At 41.0% G+C, this 26,680-nt stretch overlaps 2 protein-coding genes across 5 annotated transcripts in view; both read right to left on the bottom strand.

Annotated features, from left to right (window-relative positions):
- On the bottom strand, nt 1–25,077 carry IP6K1 (inositol hexakisphosphate kinase 1). 4 transcript variants are annotated; one of them, XM_063121027.1, is made up of 7 exons: nt 24,970–25,077; nt 24,450–24,624; nt 7,171–7,517; nt 4,482–4,692; nt 4,018–4,190; nt 3,220–3,395; nt 1–1,128 (listed from the first exon to the last, which is right to left on the bottom strand). In XM_063121027.1, exons 3-7 carry the CDS (start codon nt 7,391–7,393, stop codon nt 622–624), a joined length of 1,290 nt encoding a protein of 429 aa, XP_062977097.1. In that variant the 5' UTR covers nt 7,394–7,517; nt 24,450–24,624; nt 24,970–25,077; the 3' UTR covers nt 1–621. The 4 variants fall into 4 exon arrangements, with proteins under 4 accessions (XP_062977097.1, XP_062977098.1, XP_062977096.1 ...); XM_063121028.1 differs by lacking the exon at nt 24,970–25,077 and adding an exon at nt 24,876–24,937; XM_063121026.1 differs by lacking the exon at nt 24,450–24,624.
- Nucleotides 1–26,680, bottom strand: part of AMT (aminomethyltransferase) — a 200,878-nt gene that overhangs the window by 34,787 nt on the left and 139,411 nt on the right. The window lies entirely within an intron of this gene.

Raw genomic sequence — 26,680 nt, forward strand, 5'->3', positions numbered from 1 at the left:
TTTTCCTTTGGTCATTTATTTCCCCAGTTGGGATGATCTGATAACGCCCAGATTGGAGAAGATAAATGAAGTATCATCTATACCCTCTAGAAGAGTCTCTCACATCTGCTCAGGGGCAGCAACAGCAGAGTGGAGTGTGTGCAAATCATGTGCCTCAATCAGCCCCATAAGTAATGTTAGCTTGTATCTGAATGCCCTTTTTGAACAAAGGAAGAGAGGTTCAAACCATCGTGCCTCAATGGAAGGTTGACAAAGAAGGAGGACACTGGAATCCCAAAATCAACACCCCTAGACCATCACCCCTCTTCTTTCCCATGGGGGTCAGTCTCCACATTCCTAGCAGACAAGATCACAGGAGTGGACATATCAAATGTTAAGCCCCAGATACGAAATGCCCAATGCTGGGGTCGTCCATGGGATGCATCTCTCCTGCAAAGAGTCCAGGCCAGGATAGTCAAAGCCATTTTGCCAGGATGATCCAGGGTATCGTGTCCTTTGTTGAGGTTAAACACACTGGAGCAACAGAATATTTTCAAAGCAGCAGAGTCTGGTTTCTCTATAGGGGTGGTGGTCCTGTCTGTTCCTATCGTCAGGGGAAAAATGAAGGAATCTAGCTCAAGGCTACTGGTTCTCATGCCGCATCTGTCCCATTATGTTGATAAGGCTCTCTAGTCCAAACACATATCCCATATCAGGGCCGTCATGTACAGTGGGATCATCTCGAAAGCCTTTGAATGTGCTGTGTGCAAAGTCAATCATACGTACATCCACCTTAGGCTGGAAGGTGATGGACTCTGTGCTGCCGGCATCCTGAAGGCTCTCTGGTAGAGACAGATCCACTTGCTTCAGGCACATCTCTGCTCTGCGCTCCATGTATGTCTCAGACCGGGTGTCCTTCCCATCGTAGATGATGAGCAAGGAGCTGGAGTAGAAACGGTAAGAGGCTTGCCTCTCCAACACGGCCTTCAGGCTTTGCAATTTGCTAAGGATGGGCTCAAAGAGGTCCTTTCGTAACTCTACACCATTGTGCAAATACTGATAGAGAGCATTGCGAAAGCCCTCGATCGAAAGACCTCTGCCATAGTATTTATTCCTGCACAAATAATGCCCCGTATCAAGCTGATATACCTGGAACACAGAGAGAAATCATACAATAGTTTAGAAATACAGCCAAGATTCAATACTTTAAGGATCTACAAAGAAGTACTGTTCAGCTATAATGTTCTGCAGCAGCTCAAGGAAGCCTTTGCACTGTCGAGATGCCAATATTCATGAAACCTGGCCCAAAAAACAGAAGCATCCAACTAGTTCTTTAAAGCACAGCGTGTGGGAAGTCATGAGAGGGAAATGCCTTGCTATGCCAATTTTAAACATTCATAAAGACTCTGTTCTCCTTTAGGTTAGGAAATATTGTAGAGCCAGAATCAACTAAGTGGGACAAGACTCAAACATAGGATCCTTCAGCAAAGGAAGTATGAAGGACTATACATAATGCTAGCATGGTTTTGAAAATGGGTGCAAGCTTCAGTATTCCCATGCAAGGGCATCTTCAACCTTCTTCATAAATATGGTACAGTGCAACTGACCTAGCCTACCACACAATACCCTGCTGGATTCTTTAAATATGCAAAAGAAAATTGCTAACTAGCCAGCTAAATGCCTTGTTAAACAACAGCAGCTCAGGACAGCCTTGTAGTCAAATAAAACAAGCCACAATTTCTAACACCCAAGCAGAAGTCACAGAATCAAGTTCCTTAAAAAAAAAAAAAAGGGGGGGGACGACCTCCAAACACATCAGCTTGGAAATGCCCAATCATGGCTGTCAGCAAAACCAGTAGGAAGCTCTACAACAACCAAGATACTTCAAAAGATGATCATCCAGCAGAGGGCACCAGCATGCAAGTTGTGAAGGTAAGTCTAGCAGGAGAGTGTCACTGATACTCAAAAGCAAGAGATAGACCTACCTGGAGTAGCTCCCTGCAAGCTACATTTTCTGTATTTTGAGTGCAAAGTGTCCCCATCTACTCTGAACAGTAAAGCCCCCCAAAATAGTTTCATGATATGGATATATATGTATGTATGTATGTATCTCAGAGAGAGAGAGAATGAGAACACCACCATTTTCTCACATCCAAACCTACTATCCATTGTACCACACTGAAAGGAAATGGGGCTCCATGGGGTGGCACAAATACTCTTAAAACAGCTTTCTTCCAGCTGTGTTGAACTACAATTTTCACAATCCTAAACCAACATGCCCAATGGCCAGGCCAGCTGAGAATTATGGGAGTTGTAGTTTAACACAGCTGACAGTGCCAGGTTTGGGAAGGGCTTCTTAAGAGTATTTGTGCCACCTCATGGAGCCCCATTCCCTTTACTGGAGCATGAACACTACCAATTGAGATGCATACACTTAGCCTAACTACACTTCAAGAGGACTGAACTCATCTTCCCTCAGCTGGAGAAGATCGCCATGACATTTTGGGAACCTTTGCTGTAAGAAAGTTGGTAGTATTCTGCATCAACTCACCAGCCCCACTCAAAAGCATGATCCCGTGTTTACTTGGAAGTAGATCCCAGTGTGTTCAAGGGAGCTTACTCTTAGTTAAGTGCACAAAGGATTAGTGCCTAAGTTACCTGATGCTAACTAATACCTGTCACATCTGAACACTGTTCAACTGTTTCAAATGTTTCCTTGACTTTGGCTTTTAAATCATGGGGGATTTCAGTGCTGAAATGTTGCACTTGGACAAAAAGAACAGATCCTGAAGCCTTTTGCAGTCACTGCCGGCATGCTTTCAAGAAACTCTAGGAGGACTGGAAATATGTGAATGTGTTAGAAAGTGCAATATTAAAGGGTTAAATCCAACACTGCATGAGCAGACTTCCACTCACACAACAGAATTTCCCCATCCTTTCCTCTCCCCTGCAGTCCCCCTTCAATAAATCGACCCTGGAGGGTCTCCCCAACACTATGAGGCAAATTCGTGGAAGTGTGGCAGGCTGCAGGAGGGAGATGGAATCTGTCACGCTGACAGAAGCCATTCCATTTGTGGGATGCCATAGCTGGATACAGCCCATAGATCCAACACACACACAGAAGAAGCAAGAGATTCTCAGTTGTCAAACTCTGTCATGTGCCGTATGCACAGGAGAATACTCATCTTGTCTATAAATCCTGCAACAGCAGTCACATTTTGCTAGAAACTCCTACAGTACCTGCATCCCACAAACCCGTACGCCTAGTGTGGCTGAGGTGCTCTGTGCGCACTTCTTCATCTGTCGAGCAGCTTTCTCCTCAGATGCATCATCCCCATGCTGTCTGGTCCCCATTTTCAGGTCAAGCACACAGGGAAGTTTGAAATGGTGTACCACGTTCTCCAATAAAAGGAATTCTGAGGAACTGGTCAAGGAGAATTAGTTTCTTGAAGCTCTACATTTCTATGGCCTTGCTTGGTTCCAACAGAAACCCTAGGGCCTTTCTCTTGTCTTCTAGGGAATGCTCTAGCAAAGAGCATTAGTTCTGACAGAGAAAGGATGCCAGGAAAGTAACAAAACATACACAACACATCCTTAGATGATAAAAGTTGGGGCTGGGGGGGGGGGGGGAATAAGCATTTCATCTTCAGAGAGAGATGACTATTCAGGGAAGAGAGCCTATTTGGCACTATAAGAAGAAAAGAACAAACCCTCATCCTTAAAAGCAAGAGCCAACCTTCCTCTCCAGAACAGACATTTTGGCTACAAGAGATGGCCAGAAAGAAAGAAGTGGCTGGTGGTCATGGGGAAATAGCACAGTCATGCCGGGTCCATGCAACTTAGCCACAGGACAGGAGAGGTCTCTTCTGAGCTAAAGGGGAAATGCTCTGAGCAAAGATATGGCAGCCAAACTTGTTAATGCCCACTAAAGCCTGATCATAAAAGGGATCACATAGTACATTGATGGTGCTATATAAATAAGTAATAATAATAATAATATACCCCAAATTACACTAAATTCTACCAATTGGAGGATACTGTAGAGCTTTCGGTCCTTGGACTCGGAGCGCATGCGGCTCAACTGCTGCTTGTGACAACGCAGACTCCATGGATTAAAGGTAATCTTTTCAGAACTCACGCTACTGTTTGCATCTAGCATCTGAAATGGAACATCTGAATGGAAACTCTTGAGGCTCTTCGTGTCCTGTATGCTGTTGGCAAAATATGATATGACTCACGTACAAGAACTTTGCTGTCATAGACAGGAAACAGATTAGAACAGAGATTAATGCTTGGGTTGCTATACTTAGTTGCTTTCCCTATGTAATTATATAGGAGAGTGGGGCATTCTGCACTCTTCACATATTGGATGGCTTTTTGCATAAGCCAATCTCTTATTGGGGAACATTTCGTCAAAAAAAGAAGCAAGAAGCTGCTTAAGGGGAACAAGTTCTGAATAGCTATGTCTGAAATGAAGAAAAAGCAACAGAAATACGAAGTACCTTTCTGAGGTGTCAGCGGCCAACCCTGCTTTCTCCTCTTTGTGCTCACTGCCACTGCCGGACCTGTTGAGGCTCCTGCGAGAGTGTTTGCGACGTGGTTGATCCCTCTCTGGTGTATCATCCTGCTCCAAGGATTCACTCTCCACGTAGGGGTATGCTACCAGGTTAATGTAGCCATCACTGTCTCCTTCAAAACAGACAGACACCACTCCTGCCAGAAACAAGCCATAGGTGGCATTCCTTACATGAGACTTCTTCATAGGCAGTTAACAGCTACGAAACTAGCACTGTTAGAAGCTCCTGCCAAGGACTGGATTGGGGGCGGGGAACATGAGATGGCTTGCCACAAGGGGCGAAAAGGGAGGGTTGGGGGGAAGGGTTTGCATTGAGAGAGAGAGAGAGTGTGTATGTACAGGTGTACCCATGGGGTCTGCAATCTCTCCAACTTGAGTATTTCTGAGAGCAGCAATAGAGTTTTGGATATATATTCTGATTCCAAAAAAGATGTGTGTCTAATGGGGAAGAAAGAAGTCACAACACAACATACTTAGAGGAAGGAGTATTATATTTGACAAAAAGACCAATTGCTTTTCAGTAATTACTCAATATTTACAATGAATTGTGTAAACAGTTCACCCAACAGTGGTCTAACTTGAAGATGTACCAATTACTGAGTTATTAGGAGGAAATTGGCCAGCTGCATTTGGAGGCGTTAAAAGAAAATTATTCTTCACTTTGGCACATATTCCACACTTTAATGATACAATTCTTTTGAATTGTGTGCGAAATGTATGCAATTAGCAAATGTACATATTTATAGGAGATGCTATGCCATAGCATATACATTCCACAACTGCGAAACCCCTACTGCTAGAAGGTATCAATTTTATAATGGATCCTGAGTACTTTTGAGACTATCAATTCGTAGGGTAAGACACACTTCTAGTCCAAGGATTACTATCAAGCAAACAAAGTGATCCTCAAAAATACAAGTTGGCCATCTTTGGTCTAGCTGATACAATAGCAACAGCCCCTGTAACTATAACCTTATTACACAGGTAAGTGGAATGGGCTTGATTGAATATTTTTAAATCACTAAACTTTAAATTCCAGACTGCCAAAGGTGCCCATTTCAAACCATCTCAGTTTAATAATGGGAAAATACAAGATAGCAATCAACATTCCAATGACACTCAAGAACTTTGGAGTCAAGACTCTGTCCTAGGAAAGTACAATGAATATTTCAGTACATCTAGTAAAGGTTCAGCTCTAGCTATTATACACAGTGTTTGTGCCCAGAGAATGCTTTCCATGTGTTCATAAGTCTCTCTTGTCAATTTGCTGACACAATCATAACATTTTGCATACCAATCTTAATATTAATTGTAATGACTCCAGGTTGAGATGCAACCTATTTTCTCCTGCTTCAACAATAACAGAACTCTGTTACATGCTGAACCAAAATTGGAAAAATAGGCCTGGTTTGGCCTTATACATTTTTCTAATAATGTTTTGATCCATTCAATAGTAATGGATGTATTAGAGAAGAGTCATCCTTCTTTGCTGTAATATGGAGCACATTGTTTTCTTCTGTGATATGTTGCACATCCTCATCTATAAAGAATGCAGTGCCCATTCGTGGTGTTCCATCTTCCCTCTGTTTGAGTTTGCAAGTTCATTTTTCCTATCAGAGTTTTCTTAAAAACTTAAATCAAAACTACTGCTAAATAAAAGCAACATTAGCAGCTTCATAGTCTCTGCATAAAACATACAGCAGTTGGCTACTGTGCTTGCTCATACTCCATTTTCAAGTCCTCAGAACCTTACCAAATAACACAAACACACTATGGCACTCCTCTCCACTTCGCCAACCTCATGTTTGACTCTCTCAGGTCAAGAGAGGTCTTGTCAAGTAGCTTCAGAGACTGGACTAGCTAAAGAAAGTGAGCACAACTCCTACACTGTGTAAGAAACTCTGCACAGGCAGAAAGACCTAAACTCCACCTGGTTCCTATAAAGGTACTCACCAAGGTGGAATAGTACTTTTTAAAAAATGACATCTCCTGCAGTAGACGGCAAAAGGGGAGATATGAAGTAAGAAAAAACATCCACTTGCACTCATTTAATAGTGGACAACTAAGGCCCAGTTAATACACACCAGAATCCTCCATTCAGAGCAGTCTTGTAGCCACAGTGCCATGCAGGAAGTAACATTCTGGGGTGGCAATGCACATAAGCTCAGAACCACTTTTAAAAAATAAAAATAAAAATTGCACACACTTGCATAAACTGCCATTAGGTAGCTACATGTTCTCAATGCATCACATATTATTTTCTCCAGGACTGTGGCCATGGCACTGCTCATTGTGAGGAAATTTAGTGTCTATAAGTCAGGCGTAAGATTGCAATCCTGAGCATGGTTACTGGGATGTTAGTTCCATAGACATAAGTAGCAACACCATCCATGAAATAAAATGTAAAATAAATAAAACACCCCAGTTGCTGCAGGACATGAAGTAATTATTCTTATCAGTGCATTCTCTGAAAATACATGGGGAGATTTCATGTCTACACACTCATACCACACTTGTAACACTTGTATATAGAAGTTTCCCCCCCCAGCCAACACTAGAAAGGCAGAGATGCCCTGGTTTTCAATGAGACTCTCCAAAGACGTTGGGACGCTCACCTTTGTACTCGGGTGTAAATTCCTTCATTTCTGGAGGCAGGGACTCATAGAAGCGCTGTTCTCTGGTGATGAGAGGCTTGCATACAGTGTGGTCATCGTAGCGCATCATGCTGCTGTGGCCGCCCACCTGATGGATGAAAGGTTCCAGCAGGACCCCTCGGGCTCCTGTGTGGGTTGTGTTCTTCCCATGCTTCCCCACCTCCATGGTTTGACAAACACACATTGCGTAGGGCACCAGTCACACACTTGGGGCATGGGGAGAGCTGCATGGGGTGGAAGGAGCAGTTTCTTAAGGAGCAAAATCACCACCACTCAGTTATCCCGGCAAGTGAACATGTGCCGACAATCTGCAAAACAGAGGAGATGCCATGAAGCTTGGCCAATAATGGCCATCTACGCCAGACCCCAAACAATGTCTACTAAGTAGTTACATACACACATGCAGTACGTTCATACTACATTCCAGAAAACTGGTTACAAGTATTGGGGCCTCTTCCTGTCCCCCTTTGGCTTACTCACATCTGTCTTTTGATAGTTATATTATCTCTACCTCTAATAGCATTAACAGTGACTAGAAAAGGTTTAATATTCTTCTCTTACAAACATATCATCATGTTCAAGCATGGAACTCTGTGACAGGTACACCAAGAGGACCTGCAAATCACAGCTGTCCTAGAGGTGCACCAACTACCTTGGTAAGATTTCACTTTTTATCAACAGTCTCTTCTTCCTAGTCCAGAAAAACAGGTTGCTATTTACAAGGCATGTGCAGTACAGTCACTGTTTCCCCTTCTGCCTCATACAGGAAACATCAGGCCTGTCTCTAGATCAAAAGTGGCTGAGGCACCATCATCAGATTGTAAGCCTATGCGACAGGGTCTTGCTATTTACTGTTTTACTCTGTACAGCACCATGTACACTGATGGTGCTATATAAATAAATAAATAAATAATAATAATAATCATTCAGTAGAATGTGCAAGATTCAGCAGGAACATAGCCACACAGGAATCAAATAAAATATGCTGTCATTAAAGCAATGACACAGTGAAAAGAATGGAGACTCATGGAATCTCCACTGCTGTTGGTAACATGATGGCAGAAGCAAGAAGTCTGCTTTGAACTGTAGAAAACATCACTGGAGGATAAAAGAAATTAGCGCACCCTTCTGTATTTTATCAATGATCTGACAAGACAATAATTTCTCATGAAGCTTGTGAAAGAAAGCAGGAAAGAGTGATGACCTATCTGCTATTCAGAGCAGTCTGGATCTTTTAATAAGTTAAGTCCATCCTTTACTTAAAGCATTAAACTGCTAAATAGAGGTGAAGAATTAGTACAACATCCCATGCCTTCCATTTGAGCAGCCTGTGCATTTGCCCCCAATAAAGCATCCTTCAATCCATGTGGACGTTGAACTCAATTTTATAAGGCATGTACTTGAATAACTGAACAGAAAAGCATTTTAAAATAATGCAAGGTAAAGCAGTCACTTCCCTAAAATGTCACGTGTTGTGTGTTCACTGAAGCGAAATGTGAATTAACCACAAAGATGGACAATCTTTTGGGGATACTGTTTGCTACTAGCAAGGAAAGCATTAACACACACAGCTAGGCACTTCATGTGGACCTTTTTATTATCTTCCCATTTAACTTTCTAATGCTATAGTTTCCTGTTTTTCACAAAATAGATGGAACCAATGCACCAAAATTTCCCTATGAACTACGTGCTTTATCTCCCCTTTTCACAGTAAGGACGTGCCTCTCATATCTCAACAACAGGCCAAAATAAACGATGACTGAACCAGACAAAAATTATTTCAGTCTAGTCTAACTGCCAAACTGATAGGTAGCTAGTGTAGCGCTCTAATTTGGTCAAGGACCCTGTGTTAAGCTAGTTAAACTTGGGAAAAGTCTCACAGGCTCAGGTGATGATATGCTTGTGATGACTGTTCTGTTTATCTATAGCTTATGTTAAGCAACTGGACAAAAATTACATTCTGCAAGCACAAATAAATCTTTCGTTGCCATGAGAAATCCCTCGCTCAGGTAATTTGGCGCTTTTTTGTAAACCGCCCAGAGAGCTTTGGCTGTGGGGCGGTATATAAATTTAATAAATAAATAAATTTGTTAAAACATGTGAAGGAGGAAGTTCCACACATGTAATTCCCGTCCCATTTTCAGACATTAATACCTGGGTTCAACTTAAATGCTGCCTTTCCCAGGATGAGGCTGATTCAAGTGTGCAAAGGCAAAACTCTCACTTGCATGACTGTTGGCCAATGTTAGGAGGTAGGCTTTACATCCCATGTTCAGCAAAAGGGAAGTTAGTGTCCCGTTTCCACATTTCCCTATCAAAAGGTTATGGAATATGAGGTGTAGCAGTTTTCAGTTTTTTAATTATTGGGGGAAAGCCCTAACACATTTGACACAGTAGTTAGTGAATCAGCCAGTTAGTAAGCACTTTTGCCCGGTAAATGAGACTAGGGAAAAGGGGACAGCCTGATTGTAAGCCTATGCGGCAGGGTCTTGCTATTTACTGTGTTATCTGTACAGCACCATGTACATCGATGGTGCTATATAAATAAATAATAATAATAATAATAATAATGTACACTTCACTACAACCACAGGCAACTGCTCAAACACTTCTTTTATCAAGTCATACACTTGCCTTTTAAGGAGCTTTAGGAAACTGATCTACTGGGCACTTTAACCTTTGCTATTACTTGCTAATGTCAACTCACAGAGCTCAGAAGTTAAGATGCTGCTCTAATCCACAACATACAACTCAATAGGTATTTCAGCCAGCTGTGGTCTAAAGATGTCCTGATTTAAAATAAAAGACATATTAACACAAATAATTTTAAGCAGTTCCTGCTACTTTGGATCCTGACACATTTGGCCATAATAACATACTCAATCTTATACATTTTACGCTTTGGGATACAAGCTGCCTACATGTACCTGAGGGCTGATTGTTACATTACAGCCAACACATAAAAACCAATGGACAAACTTCTGCCCTGTTGAGACTACAGCAATTTAACATATTAGGCGACACTGACACCAAATAATTGCCATGCGGAGCTACTGACACACTAAAGCATGAGCCAAAGTACACCAAAACTGTGCCAGTGGAGGATGTATAATAGCAGCTCAGGAAGAGCTCGTGTTATGTAACTGAGATTGCCACTGAACCTTAACTTCAGAACAGCAAACATCTTCTTACTTCAAATACTAATTGAATTCTGAGAGGGAAATGCTTAACGGGAAATAATGTACAACACGAGTGCCAGAACAGTCTGTGGAAGCTATGAGAAAAAGCAATGAGCTTAAGGAGAAAAAAGTGCAGTCCTTATGCCAATTATTGCATAAGAGAGATGGATCTTAAATTATTACATCTTATGAGATCTACAAAGCTGCATAGATAATCAATCTCTTTTTTGCCCCCACCACCATCCCCACAGCCAACTGAATTTTTATACCGTGGACATTAAATCCACACAGACATAAGCCAACAAATTCACATTTAGATTTACAGGAGTCTAGATTTAATAGACTCAGTACCTTACATATGCAGTTTGCATCTGACATAATAGCTCATGAAGTGCAGAAATAGGTTTTGAATGGTCACTGTTTGGCAACCAGGTTTTGGCTCCCAGACAATACATTGCATTGAAAATAAACATTAAAAAAAATCCTTTAGTCCTTCAATTCTCAAATCCAGTCCTAGTGGATATGTTTATGCTCTTATAGTCTTCCGCTTATATGAAAAAACTTTACTAAAAGCCTACAAGCTACTGAAAACACTAATCTGTCTGGTTAGTGTTTCAATTTTTGCAAAAACAGTAAAAAAAAAAAGCATTTCATTGCACACCAACAGTAAGGAACTCTGGGCCAGTCCAAGCAGGAATTTGAGCTGGGAGATGACAACAAGAGGTCAAGGGGGACAGATGAGAGGAGCCCAATAAGCAGCACCTAATCAGCACTCGCCATTTTGTAAGTGGCATCTGCTGCACTATATGAACCTGCCCATAATTTGCATTCATCACCTCAGGCCCTGCTAGACCACCAAGAGAGGTGAGGATGATTACTTGAAAAGCGGCCTTTTGATGGCAGCAGTGGTTGTGGAATCCATGGAGGCCAGGGTTAGCTGTTTCGTGATTGTCCTTCAGATGGCCAATGAAGGCATCATTGTTCCACTGAGGTTTTAGTGGGTTAATGTCGCTCTCTGCTTTTATTGTTGTTGTTATTATTTTCATTTCTATACCACCCAATAGTCAAAGCTCTTTGGGAAGTGAACTATTCACAACATAAAATACAGCACAAAAAAGTAAATATACAAAGTTTAAAGCAATTTAAACAGCTAAAAACAATTTCAATAAAATACTGTTCAAACAGCTGACATAAATGCCCATATCAAATGCCTGCGATAAGACGATAATAATGAGGGATCTTTTTTTGCTTCAGTCTTTTAATGGAGTTTAATTTATTTTTTATTCATTTTATTTGTACGTTGCATGATGTGGTAACATCACACTAGGAGGGTTCACAGCCAGATCCTTTATTATGTGGCCTTGGTTGTAGGCCAGCAGGATTCCACCAAACACATATATAGCAAGTACGCAGCTGATGCAGTTGGGCCAAAATTTTCATCTTCTTTATAAGTAGGAAATACACCATATATTTTGGTTTGGAAAATGCAGCAAGTAGAGTTTCAAATCAAATGTTTATAAGCCAGGCAGACTTTCTGAGAAGCTGACAGTGTTACTAGTAGTTTTTTAAAAAAAAAAAAAACACTGGTATTTGAGATTTGAAGGGGAGAGCATTTAAGGCTTGAGATACCATCTGGTTTGCTTAATTTTCTTCAATAGTGCAGAAAAGCTGTTAAAATACATCAACATTAAACATATCCATCTGCTATTCTTAAACTGAAATTGTTGTGGAATATAAGTAGACAGATAATGTAGACTAATATAATGCGGTTACAAATTATTATATTCTTCAAAGCTACCTTATAAGATGTTCGATTTCAGTAATGAATTTAGAATCTTAAGCTTAAACCAGACAGTTCCCAGTTTTTGGTTTGCTAACTAAAACACTAACATAACAAACATGTTTGATCTTGGCTCAGAAGTTTAGATGGTTTCCTAAAAAGGGAAAGGAACATAGAAATATAGGTGCAATGCTATGTTTAGGAGTGCACCCTAAATTGCAGGTTTACAATATATACTTTAAGAGCAGGAATCTGGCTATTAACTTTTCTGCTAGTTTTAGAAGTAATATTAGAAATGGAATGAGAGAGAAGTAAGTCTTACTGAAAGTAATGAATCCCCTGCATTTTGGAAACTATTTGTGACACAATAAGCTCTCACACCAGCACCACTGTTCTGCCTGACTTAAAAGGAACATTAAAAACATTCTTTGCATCCTAAATATTTTCAAGATTAAAAAAGCAGACACATACCACATTTGGAATGTGAGGCTCTCTCCAGCCACATTTAACTAACACAAACCTTGATCATGGGAAATCGTAGCCTTTTCATTTGAGAAACTTAAAACTCTCTCCCTCACACACCCCCCACCCCACCCCTGAAAGGGCTTAAAAACATCATACAACTACATGCTGGCCACTCCCACACCTCTCCCTTTATTTTCAGACACCATATGCTGTCTTCAACTACTGCAGAACAGTTTAAGAGTATTTATGTGTCACAGGAGATCAAATTCTACTTTAGTGGATCATAAGGCTGTCAACAAATAATTGGTAACTGCTGACAGCCCATTCCGTTAGACATAACTGAAGAGACATGAGATGTTAATGGTGCACTGTAAGACCAGAGACAAGGAGGAGGTGGACTAAAGACTTCCAGCACAGAGAAGTGGTAAATCTGAGAGGAGGGAGAATGTCTGACTAGGGGGTGGGGGGTGGGGAGGAAAAGCTGTTGACAGATGGAGTGAGGCTGTCCAACAGGCAGTTTTCTTAAAGCAGAAAGATAATTTCCTCCCGAGTTCTCATAGACGATGCATGGCAAAATGCTATTGTAAAAGGGTCAAAATTGCAGGAGCACAGACATGTTGAACATTCTATATTTAAAAAATGCTCTAAAACTACATTTTCCTCAACACTTTCCTATATGATTTCTCCCCCTCTAGTACTGTTCCCTCTAGTATCTTCTTGCCCTTTGTCTGCCTTTATAGACTGTGATCCTGTAGTCAGGGCCAGTCATTTTTTAAATTCTTTTTGCACTGCACTAAGTTATAGGTGCTATGTAAGTAAGAATGCAACAAGTCTGACCAGCAGCAAAATGTGGCAATGTGGGCTGCTCCTGTTCAGTATTGCAGCCAACCATCCATGCCTTATTTCAGGATACTTGATTCCATTCCCCCGAGTGTCCTGGCCATCCTCACAAAGACACCTCATATTCTGTGGCCACAGAGCATGGCTCACTCCTTCCTGGGCTGTTTGAGATTTCCCTCCCTGCCTTAAATATTTTGTTTCTACTTCTGAAAAGCTTGGGGTTCCTCTGAACATATCAATACTTCCCTTCTTGTTTTTGCAGTAGCCAAATATTGGCTATTTAATTGAAAGCAAAAGAATATCGCAAACTAGTTTCAAAAACCACAAACCTCACAGTAATGTGGAGGGGAAATGTTTCAGGTGCTTTATTTTTCCATGGATTTTTTTCCCATTTTATAAGTTCACTAATAACAATGAATGGATGCCAATTGCAAATACAATGTTAGGCAAGCTTGACAATTATAAAGTTGTTATTAATGTTTTTCAGGTGATTATCCTTAGCAAGTATATGAGAGAACGAATATACGTAACTGAAATACATATGTCTCCGTGTGAAATGGAGTTAATAAGTAGTGACAGCAAAACTGAAGGTGTCCCAAAAACCTTCGTGAAAGAGCTGAACTCTGTTGAAATAGATGAGTGGCTGTCAGCATATCATGTACAGTCTTTGGGTTGCTAAAACTAATTAGTGTGTCAACAGTTTTCCGTACCTTTGTTGTTTCTTAAATTTAAACAATGTAAGGGAAGAACATGATACTGAATTCAATTTTTTACATGTATTCCAGTAAAACTTTCTACTAAATATGACATTTAAATCACATTAAGCATGTTTTATTTTCCCTCTCAAATACTTCAGGTCAAATACATGTGGTGTATTGTGGCAAAAAAAAAATGGCGTACTTGTTTAGTTTTATTTACTAAATAAAATACACTTGCTAAACTTCTTCACCTTCTAGGTCATCAGCAAACTTCCCAGTGCAAACTGAAAGTTTTCCAGATGCAAATGGCAATATGGAAGTGAACCTAAATTTTCCAATTCAACATTTTCCAGAAAGCCTTCCTTGAGAGACCAGCTGTAGTTTTATCAGAATTGTGTTTCTTTTTTTAAAAAAATAGTAATTATTTTAAAATAGTGCTTTTATTCCTTTATCCTAGCTGCTGTTTACCACTCTGAAATCTTGGATGTGGAGTGCTATACAAATATTGTAAATAAAATAAATAAATAAATATCATAGAGCACAGCTCAAAGCCCTGTTACCGGAGAAAAACACTATTAGTGCAAGATGCAACTGAATATTTTGAAAATAAGCTCCTGTTATCCCCCACATGACAAATAAACTACTGTGCACAATCTGAGTCATCCCCCCACCTCCTGTCCTGCTGCAGTCCTCCCACCCCAACAGTGGCACTGTTTCACCCATTGACAACATCACAGCAGCCTGTTTTAACCTTCCACAATATCAGAATGAAAAAGGAGAGCTTAATTCAGCACTACCAGCATCACCCTGAGAAGAAGGTGGTGGCTCTAAAGCACTGGAAGTATGCAGGATTGGGAGCAAATTTCATATAGTCTCCCCTAATTGGGAGGCACCCTGTGCTCCAACAAAACCCTGCGTGATTACACACAAAGGAGCGAAAACCCTGAGTGCACCAAAAAGGGGGCGGTGCAAGAACTCACCGCTCCTAAAGATCCGCATCTTTTTGGCTGGGGATCCAAATCAATCCTTTTTTGGAGGACTTAAAAGCTTTTTTGAAACATGATGAATAAAACTCAACAAATTCTCCTTTCCCCAACCATAAGCAACATTAAGTTGTTGTGCTATTCTGATCCCAACGAAGCAGTTGCGAAACAGGTAGAAATAAAACCGGAGGCCTGTACCTTAACCATTCAGTTATCACTGTTATTGTAAACTATTTGAGTTTGGTACTGTTAACAATTTGTTCAGTTACGCTTGATTGTTATAGAAAACATTTGTTCACTTACGATAAATTTATATAAAATGTTTGTTTACCACCCCAGTTGCTTTGATATCATTTAATATTTTAGCAGTTGTGTGCTGATTAGCATTTTTCCATGCAAGCAAAACCACCTTTTCACCAAAAGGGGGGTGGCAGCTATAACTCCATGGAAGTCTGCAGGAGTGGGACAAAATTTCATAGACAGCATACACTGGCAAGGATGCAAACGAGGCAAAATGACAACACTAAGCAACTACTGCTACCCAACCGAGATGGTGTCTCACACTTGGAGAAGTTGCAGAGCGCAATCCAGGAGGAATTGTACATTGATGGTGCTATATAAATAAATAATTAATATAATAATAATAATAATAATAATAATAATAATAATAATAATAATAATAATAATAGGAAGGGTTAAGGTAGGGTCAGGCTTTGAGTGCAATCAGTTGCTAGGCAGAAAATAGAGAGCTGCAAGCTGGAAGAGAGCAGTGGCCCACCCCTAATGCAATCTGAAATACAGAACATGCTCTTCTGGAAGATAAAAGGAAAAACTTGGATGTTCTGCCTAAAGAGAGGAAGTGGAACAGCCAGCATCTCATCTTTCAGTTAGTTAAGTCCTGTAGAGGAATCAGAACCCCCAAATGTAATCATCATCTTATTTGTGGGAAGAACACCATTACTCCAAATTAGTTTACACAGCTATTTTAAGCTGTGTTTTCTCTAAGACAGACCCTACATATACATGATGCCACGTGAACTGATAGTACATGGATATACTCTACACAACAATCTTTGTAACCATGGCTGTATCAAGAAGTATTGCAATTTATACATCTGCCCATCCAAGGCCAAATATGGAAAACCTAGCAGCAGAAATGACTGTGCAATTTCCCACTTAAGTAATTATGCTGTGCTCTATTTTTCTTGTTATTTCAAATGAATAGCAGCTATAAAGACTTTTGGGATAGTATTTTATTTCTGGTCTACCACTATTGCCTGAAAAGTGTAGTCATGTTTTGTGGCAATCAAGTTTTGGTTGCAGGAGATCAGAAAATAAACAGATTTTGGTGTCTTCGTTTTCTTTATCTCAATGGATCAGATGGTTCATTATGAAGGAAGCTTGCCAAACAATGGGACCTTCTTGTGTTTACAAAAGAAAATGGGTTTCATTAATAAACACTAATAGTATAGTTTCACATACTATATTGCTGAACTACATTTGTCCAAACACACATAACATGCAATCTGACGCACAATTTTTAAGGAGTTAGGGACTGTGTCCCATTGAACTCCATGTTATTTTCCTCTATGCAGACATGCATAGGATTGGACTGCCTGACTGCAAACCTAAAAATGCACATTTGGAAGGAAGCCCCATCCAAATCCACAAGGGATTTGGATACAAGTCCTGTTGAAAAAGCACATGATTATTTGATTACATTTAGGCACATCATAATTTCTGAAATCAGTTTGACTGCTAAAATCATAGCCTAATGCTACACATATACATAAATACCTTTTGTGTGTGTTTGCGCGTGCGCACACACACAGAACTGGCAAAATACTTAACACACTATATGGATATAGACACTTTGCAGGAAGAGTTCTGTGCATACAATTCTGACACCTTCAATGTGATGGAAACCCTGTTTATGAACTAGCTATAGCAATCAATCCACCGTTCTCAGGAAGAAAAATAAGCAAGAGGTAGACTGATATGAAAAGCAGTTTATGGAAAACACAAGATTTAAGGTTGATTTCACATGACTTTCATAACTGTCAGAAATGCACACTTTCTCCTGGGTCTTTCCATTTGTGTAATCTGAGCTGGGTTAGAGCCACAATGATGTTTCTGGTGATGCAGGATACAAGTGTAATAATGAACTTTATTAACACTAAGGTAGCAGGCAATATTAATATAGAAAAGGGTCAGGGAAAATACGTAGGATGAACTGGATGGCTTCAAGAACTTGAATAATAGAAATTAAATTCAACAGTACAAAGTGCCGGAAACAAGTAAATAAGAAAGATCTTGCGGGATTAACTGTACCACAGGGTGACCGAGAGCTACCAGCATGATGCAACTGCAAAAAGAACCAATTTCCATTTATGAGACAAGGTGCTTAGTGCAACTAGGAAGATACTGATATCCCTGTGCTACTATTGAGGTTACATTTTGAACACTCTACCAAGTTTGACTGCCCATGATGAATGAGGATAAATTCAATCTTTAAAATAAAAGGGTAATGCAGAAGGTGAAGGAAAGCTTTTTTAAAAGATTTCCCACTTAGCTTCAATCATGTTGCAGCATCAGGTGCCTCCACAAAATATATTTTAGCTAAAGGCAATAGGTGGCAAAATAATCAGTGGCTACAAACTGGACAATACATTACAAGTTAGAAATGAGACAAAAAGTTTAACTATTTGGGTGTAAGCATTCTGCAATAATACTATGGAACATGTTGTCAGATAAACAATTTTACTACACTCAACATAGTTTGCCTCTGAGGAGCAAGAAGCAAGATAGTTGAGCTTCAACCCAGCTACTAGAAGCCATGGTTGGCTAACATGACCAGCCCAAATGTGTGGATCCTTGGAGTGAGTTAATCTATTATGCGATTAATAACTGATTTCTTAGTTGTGGCCTCGTTCCCTTGCATGTGATAGTTTCTGAAGCCTCAATGGGAGGCACCAATATAACCACGACCAGAAGTGTGATGAGAACCCACATTAAATGTTTCTCAGCATGATATAGTGGATGGATTTTGCTCATGCTTCTGATTACCATGTTTGGGATCAGGAAAGAATCTCTCCTAGGTATTAATGGTATTGACAGTATGTTTGCATTGCTTTCCTCTTTATTGTATGACATGTCTCATTTGTGTAACATCTTACGCTATCTGCCTTGCTAGCATTTTTCTGCAGTCACTGGCTACCTCTTTATAGCATAAGATATGGTAGACAGCATGGCCTGGTTTGCTCATAATGCTAAATGATGGTATATTTAACCCATGGTTTGTTGCCTGCCCAGGGCTTGTCCGGCAGACATCTGAACAAACTGTGGTTTGTTTTCTCAAACTCTGGGCTGTTTGTTTCCCTTCTCCTTCTTCTGCCTCCTTCCTTTATTCCAAAAGTAGTAGCAGCAGCATGTAGAGTAGCTGGTTGCTGTTGTTGTTTTTACCACTCCTGTCCACCACCTCTGTAGCCTAGTGAAGCAATCTATGAACAACCCACAGTTCAAACTGGCTAGTTAGTTCACATCAATGTGAATTTATCCCCACAACCACCTTCAAACACCACTTTTAAGAATATCTTGCCCACTCTTGTCACAATACTGAGGTGTTAAAAGAAACCGTAACTGACATAATTCCCTTGCCAGAGTTTATACTCAAGAGCCTGCAACCACTTCTTGAGCAACCCTCTCTCTTGATCAGCCTCCCTAGTGCTGATGTGCCCTTTCTTCAGGTTCCTCTTTCTCAGCCCATTCTTTGCTCTGAATCCTTCCTTCGCCAGCCTTACTTCTGTGCTCCTTGTACCTTATTTTCCCTACATCACAAGAAAACCTCTCCTTTGTGAGATTTCAATCCCAGCCAAACTGACAACTCACTCAAAGAAGCCAGGCTGCAAACTCTTTAGTTCCCTGAGCAACAAACATTCTATACCACTACATCAGATTGGCCAATCAGCACCAGAAGCTTCACCACCAAAAGCACAATACAGTTCTACTACAGCAAAGCTTCATACTTTAGTTTTCTGTATGGGGTTGGGGGGAGAGATTAACTATGGCTGACACACACTATTAAGATCCTGTTGCATATAACAGATGATAATTAAAGATGCTACTTGTGACTCAGCCTTGCAGTTAGTAATTTACAGGAGTAAGGAAGCATTCTTCTCAAGCGTGCAGCTTGCTAGAACTTTGAATCAAACTACATTGTGGAAACAAGCACATGAAGATAGATAATACAGTCTTCTTACTACCACATTAACAGACGTTTCAATTTGCAACTCTCCTGATTGCCTGGGGCAAAAATCAATCTCTCCCCACCACCTGCCCCTGGCAGGCAGATTCCCCCTTGTCCCCACTCATCCTACAGTGCTTTCTGTGCTGCCTGACCCAGCCTGCCTGCATTTTTCAGCAGGGGGAATGGGCAGCATACCTTGTTTCTCCGAAAGTAAGACATCCCCCGAAAATAAGACCTACTTCCAGTTTTGCCCCTCGCTGTAATATAAGGCATCCCCCCGAAAATAAGACCTACTTCCAGTTTTGCCCCTCGCTGTAATGTAAGGTATTCTTCGTCATGGAAAAATAAGACATCCCCTGAAAATAAGACCTAGCGCATATTTGGGAGCAAAAATTAATATAAGACACTGTCTTATTTTCAGGGAAACAGGGTAGCACTATCTCTCCTGATCTTAAAGCACCAGCGATCATGTGCATTCTTAGTGCTGCAGTATCCGATCCTTTGGCCCTTTCAAGGTACAAAAACACATACAAGTACATGCATGGCTGCCACAATGCTGCTCTTCCCCTACTGGGGAAGTATGTTGTCGCTGCACCATATCAACAATGTAGTGAAATGTGTGTGCAGGTAGACGGCAGCAGGAACCTGGTGCTCTTCAACTACCTGTAACGTTGGTTAAAACTTTATTAAAATTACTAGCAGTGAAAAGCCAATAATTATAAACTGAAACATTCCCAAGACTTACGCTCCATTCAGAGAGTTAATACTAATGACCACACAGTATAGCCATGCAATTTGACACTCCCTTGCTTGCCAAAGGCAAACAGACAAAAGGCAAATTGCAACTGCAGCCTCACTGGTCCACATATTACACGAGGACCTGTTCTCAGTTACAGAAAGCCAAGTTCCTGTTGCAGTTTCCAAGCTGGAAAAATACTGGCATCTCAATCATGTGTATGGCTTTCTACCTCCCTTTGCCCTTAAAAGGTCATGCCATATGTGATTCAGAAAGAGTACTATCTATTGTAGAAGTCAGCAACCTGGTACCCTCCAGATGTGTGTTAGCCATAAAACAAAACGTTGGCCATGCTCACTGGAGCTTATGGGAGTTGTAGCCCAAAACATCAAGAGGGTATCAGTTTGTCTATCCCGATCTACTGTATCTCTCTTACTGGACTTACTGTAAGCCATCCTTACTTTACACTTGCATTATAGGTGATTTTAGAAGAAAAGACATAGGTCGTCTCTCAAATCACATCAGAGATGCAGACAAAAAATGTTATTAGCCCAGAACCTGCTCAAATCAAAACCTTCATTTCCTCTTATGAGATCTGATTCCAATTCTGGGGACCAAATCCAATTCTTAAGTTTTCTTTCACAGATTCTGAGGATTTCTGTGCTCTGAGGTTCCTTCTTTTGATACACTCCCCTCATACAAATACACATCTTTATCTCCTTTCTCTTAAACTGGCCAAGAATCAAGATTATTTCAGAGACTTCCCACCCACACCTCGGAGAGAATTTGGAAGCATGAGCAGAAGCTGTCCTTATGATAGTCACATTGTATAAACGAAAGGCTATGATGCAACAGCCTTGGAGCCATTACATAGCAAAACAAGTGCGTGGAAACACCCAAATTTTGCCAAAGGGACACGCTAGCGATTTGGCATAATATCTAACAGGAAATGAAACGTATTTATGCTGCTCTTCAGAAATGTGAATAGAGAGACTGAAAACTATATGCATTATTTACTTTTTATAAAATGTCTTTGTTACATAATGCATTGAAATATACTGTGCCAAAGTAATGTTATAGAAGCAATGGAAGAGAGAAAACAGCAAAGAAGTGCAGAAGCTCTGTGATCTTTTGTGAGCACAGAAGGCTTTAACCTATATTACTGCAAATAATCTTCAGGAGATCCTTAAAGTCCAAACAATACTCTTGGCATAAATTCTGCTTCTACCTTTTGGAGTGACAGTGGAAACCTTAGATCTTTCTGTAGAGGAGCTCAATAAAAATCTTTTGAGAAAGCCTTATATTAGAATATTTGTTTTTCAAGAAATGGCATCATCTTATAAGTATTCATCTAGAAGAGGCTATCAGAGCAATACTCACCTCAATCCAAGAGCATATTTACTCAGACATAGGTCCCACTGTATTCAATGGGTTTTACTGCAAACACCTATATGAGTATAAAAGCAGATGCACTAAAACAAACCAAAGGCCACTCTAGTCCAGAATTCTGCTCCTAAAGTGGCCAACCACAAAGAGGTCTGAAGGGGACCAGCACCCTCCTGCTCATGTTTCTCAACAACCCTTGATTCTACTATTATGGGATAGGGAAGGTTACAACAGTTGGGATTGTTTAGCTTGGAAAAAAGGAAGCTAAGGGTAGAGGTGCACAAAATTATGCATGATGTGGAGAATGTGAATAGGGCAACATTATTCTCCCTCATAATACTAGAACCCGGGATCATCCCATGAAGCTGATCGGTGAGAGATTCAGGACAGCTAAAAGGAAGAACTTCACACAGCGCATAGTTAAGCTATGGAATTCGCTACAAGGTGTAGTGATGGCCAGCAGTTTAGATGGCTTTAAAATGGGGTTGGATAAATTTCTGGAGAAGGCTATTAATAGCTACTAGTCCTGATGGCTATCTGCTACCTCCAGTATCAGAGGCGGTAAGCCTATATATACCAGTTCGTGGGGAACATGGGTGGGAGGCTGCTGTTGCACTCATGTCCTGCTTGTGGGTTCCTGTTGACAGCTGGTTGGCCACTGTGTGAATGGAGTGCTGGACTAGATGAAACCCTTGGTCTGATCCAGCATGGCTCTTCTTGTGTTCCTACTGTTATTGACCCAGTCTGCACATCATGTCAATTCCTGGAATGTTTAATGCAAAAATTAGTGAGGCTGCATAGCAGTAAGTGAGCCCGTTGTCTCCAGTGCAACTGTCACTTCCACTTTCCATCAACTATAATCAACAAAGAGTTCCAGGTCTGGATGTCACAACAACCCTGGATTTTTGATTACTGATAATTGAAATTGGAAGTGACAAGCATGTGGACAGCAGCGTGCACACTTGCTGCCCCACCAATTCCTGGGTTAAACAATCCAGTAAATGGTGTGACATGCGAACCAGGTTATTGAGAAGCATACTACCATCAATTCTGGAGGTAATATATAGCCATCATGATTATGCACCTTCACCATTTACACTTATTTAAAACATTTTTGTATCATCTTCATCTTATTCGGTTTCACAGCAGCGAATAAACCACAAAAATGAAATTCAAAACGCAGACCAAAGATAAGAGCAACAGATAAAACCTCAACATGAAGTAACATTAAAATGCATGGGTAAAAAAAAATGTCTGTCGCCTAAGGTAATGTAGCATTGGAACCAGGTGAAACTCTTTGGAGAGGGCATTCCATAATTTGCACACCACAAATTGAAAAAGCCATCAATGTTAGCCTCACCTCTGATGGGAGAAGCACACAAAGAAAGACTTCAGCAGTAGATCTTAAAGCAGGGGTGCAAAAAGTGCAGATCACCAGACCCTTCTGCTGAGGCACTGCCTGGGATGTCCCACTCTAGTGTTAGCAAGGGATGAGAGATCAGGGATAAGGAAAGGATTCCCTTACAAGCACTAGCAAGAGAAACCCCAGTGGGTGTTCATGCACCCCTCTGGCATCACCCAATGAGGACATTGGGGACAAAAAGGTTCTTAATGTCTTAAAGTATGGGCAGGTTGATATAGGGTGGGTACTCCTTCAGGTACTTGGCCCCAAGCAGTTTAAGACTTGCAACCAGTGAAGCTCTTTTAGAATGAGTATAATATGATCAAGACAAGACCCACCAGTCAGAACTGTGATAGGATATAGATGTGAATGCAGTCAATTTGGCATGTTGAGTCCTAGCCATTTAGGATGTTTTAGACCAGTAACAAAACCTTCAATCGTACCTGTAAAACAATACTGCAGATGGAGAAGCACTAATATAAAATGTTTCCAGCATTCCACACCACCCAAATTAGGTTTAAAAAACCTGAATATTCCATGCAAAGTGAATTGTTGTTGTTTGGTGAAAAGCACTCACACAGCTGAAACCTACATTTCTTTGCAAGTTATCAACCTAACCTAGTTGACAGACAGTTGCCCAGAGGATACATTATATAAGATTTGAAGGACACCTGCTACATTAAAAAGTGTTGTTAATGTAGTGGCACTTGGGCTACAAAAGTCACCTTAAAAGAAATGATGCAGTCAGCTTTCTAGCAGCATTAGTATTTTTTTATTGCTAGTATATTCCCTTAAAAAAAGGACACCCATCATATTAACCTGGACAGAGATTCCTGACATGATCATTGACTGACTGTATGCATCTCTGCAAATTTAACATACGTTATAAATAGGCTGTGCTCTGGGCACGTTTTTGCTTGTATTACAAAATTTATCAGCTGATTTCAGGCAAATTGACTCGTCCTCTGTAAGAAAACTGGTAAGTTAATGCTAAGAGTATACATAAGAGTCAGAATATCCATGCAATACTGTTTTACTGAAGAGTCATCTACACTACATAAGTTTCCCTGCATAAGATTTTGAATGATGGCTTCTTCTACTAGGTAAATACAAACGACAAACGTTAGAGCAACTAAGCGAATATTAAAAACAAGTTTTCAGCAATAGGAAGAAAGGAAGCTTCCAATATGAAAAGGCAAAATGAAGTTATTACAAGCGTAATTCCAGCACAACTTGGTACTAGAATTTCTTCCATGCAGTTCTACAGAATAAACTGGAACCAATCTAACTCAATTACAAAGTACTGTCTCCAGGGCCAAACCTCCTGCTACACCCACAGTTCTCTGAACTGGGGCCAGTGTACTTAGTAAGGATTGGAGTGCTGGCCAGCAGTCTCCTGTTGAAAGCCAATATCATTTCCCTATGGACACAATCACCTTTTAGACTCAACTTGTCACCCCTAGCTGGCACTAAGGCTCTTCCCAGACATGGAAGGGGGACGGCAGTTCATTTTCGCAAAACCCACCTTCCCATTTTCTCGAGGTGAATGCATCCCCGGTTCCTTTTAAACGGGCTAGCTCCAAGAACAGCCTCATGATGCCCCGTCCATTCATCAGGAGTCCCCGTCCAAAGCAAGGGGGCTAGTGAACCACGGCAACAAGCTCACCTGGCCACCAGTCTCCGTCAGAAAAATGAGCCTGCTGAACATGGGAGTCGAGAAATCCGTTGAGGAAACGGCTCAGGCTGCTTAGCAGGGGAACCACCAAGACCTCCCGGCCAGTTACCCCCTACAGACACCTCGGGTAGGGTCAAGAAGGCCGCCCAAATCCACCCACTGGGGCCCCTCATCTCCCTCTCCCACCCCGCTCTCTCCCCTCAATGAACCAACCTGCTTCGCTTATCCCCCCACCAGTCCGGCCTTCCCTTCCCCTCCCCGCACTCATTCACTCACCAGGCGCTCTCCCAGAGCCAAGCCCGGAGAAGAGAGACGGAGTCGCCCTCCAGCGCAAATCCCTTCCCATGAAGAGAAGGAGGCCGACACTTACCGAGAGAAACTTCCCCCTGCCCGGCCGGGGGGCGCTGCTGCTTGGTCCCCCCAGGCCGGCTTCAATACTTCCCTCACCCGCTCCCTACGGTTCGAATCAACAACAAGATGGCGGCGCCGGGAAGGTGGGCATTCTGCCGTCATAGCAACCGTGTTGTCTAGGGTCCGCCTCCCAGGAAGAGGAACCAATCGCCTCCAGATGAATTCCTGGCTTTCTATTGCTTTTTATTTTTATTGGACAATATAAGCATCGCTCCTCCAAATTCTCTACGCCCCCTTCGGCAGGAACCCCGCCTTCAGTTTTCCGACGCACGCTGCGCAAACGTGACGCAACCAACCTGTTGTGGGGGTGATTGTCTATTGGTTAACAAGTCATGGCCCACTAACCAATCATAGAAGGCTTTCACTGCTAATCTCTACCTCCACCTTGAGGCCCTTTTAAGACCTGACCTCTGATCCTTCCGTGGAAAGTGGTTCTTAGATTACCTTTCCATAACTTAGCTTCTGACCCCAGCCACTGGGATAGTTCTCATTCCATCATTATCTCTTAAAACGCAGTCTGGCTGTCCTACAAAGTCTGTTCTTATCCAGGCTCTGATTCTTCTTATCCAGGCTTCCCTCTGACCTTGCCAGAAAGATTGCTTTAAGTTTGTTACCATCTTATATTTTGCTTATTTTGGATCTTCTTCTCACACATCCCATGCTCTCACAAATCACTAACATCTATACAAAAGGAGAAAAAAGTTGTACGCTTAATTTTGAGAATTTATAGGATTGTTCTCCTACAAATTTGTTCTCTTACAAATCCTTTATAAGGTTGTTCTCTTACAAATTTCCATTCAAGCTTTGAATAATTTGGGGTGATGGAAACATGATCTTTTGAAAAAGGTGTGTGTGTGTGTGTGTGTTTTTCAGATGGAGAGCTCCTAGTGCTACTAATCAGTGCTGCTATTCCATTGCTTTTTTTACTTAATAGATTTTATGAGGTAAGAGAATAGAGAGAAGAAGTGGCATGTAAACACAGGAGGGTTATGAGTGGAAGACATTGTTTACTGGAAACCACCACCACCCACATAAAATTTTGTGAATGAGGCAGGGTGATGGGCATGATAAAAGCATCCATGGTGTCTTCATGCCCCTGGTAAAAGCTTTTGCAAGCTTTTGTATTGTTTGAAAAATCTGCAAATCCTGTTGGACTAAAGGTGAAAGAAGAGGCAAAAGAAATATATGGATCTTTAAGGGAAGTAATGCCTCTCTCAAACCTCTTTCAGCTCAGTTAAAAACTGTCTTGCTGCAACACTGGAAAATGTAATCTCTTTGACCAATAGTTCCAGAGTAACATCATCCATCTTTTCATCCATTGGCTGTTGCTAAATCAATAAGAAGGTAAGCTTCAGTAACATGTTGGCTCATACTCTTCAATTTTATGAATTGCTAGTACAAGTTATATTATTTGTGTTGTTGCACATATCCATTCACATTTTTAAAAGATAGGGTGTACAAGCAACAGCAAGGGTAATCCCCAAGTGTTAAAAAAAAAGATATTACACTATTGGCACTTGATCAGGATATGATGGAGTACAACAAAATATCTGTGGGGCATATTTTCTTTGATTATGCAGAATGGTCCCAAGATGTGCTCTCTGCTCCAGTATCCTAATATGGGGGGAAACCAGAAGATACTACTTCAGTTTATCACTGCTCTAGATATC

The sequence above is a fragment of the Elgaria multicarinata genome, chromosome 3, assembly GCF_023053635.1.
Source record: "Elgaria multicarinata webbii isolate HBS135686 ecotype San Diego chromosome 3, rElgMul1.1.pri, whole genome shotgun sequence".
In the NCBI taxonomy this organism is placed as follows: domain Eukaryota; kingdom Metazoa; phylum Chordata; class Lepidosauria; order Squamata; family Anguidae; genus Elgaria; species Elgaria multicarinata.

Excerpts from the sequence above, each read along its gene's own strand:
- IP6K1 (XM_063121026.1), bottom strand. The coding sequence starts at position 7,393 with ATGTGTGTTTGTCAAACCATGGAGGTGGGGAAGCATGGGAAGAACACA. Across the intron at positions 3,396-4,017 it reads CAAGGACCGAAAGCTCTACA|AATTCCTTTTATTGGAGAAC; the intron begins GTATCCTCCAAT and ends CCAGTTCCTCAG. Across the intron at positions 1,129-3,219 it reads TACGGGTTTGTGGGATGCAG|GTATATCAGCTTGATACGGG; the intron begins GTACTGTAGGAG and ends TCTGTGTTCCAG.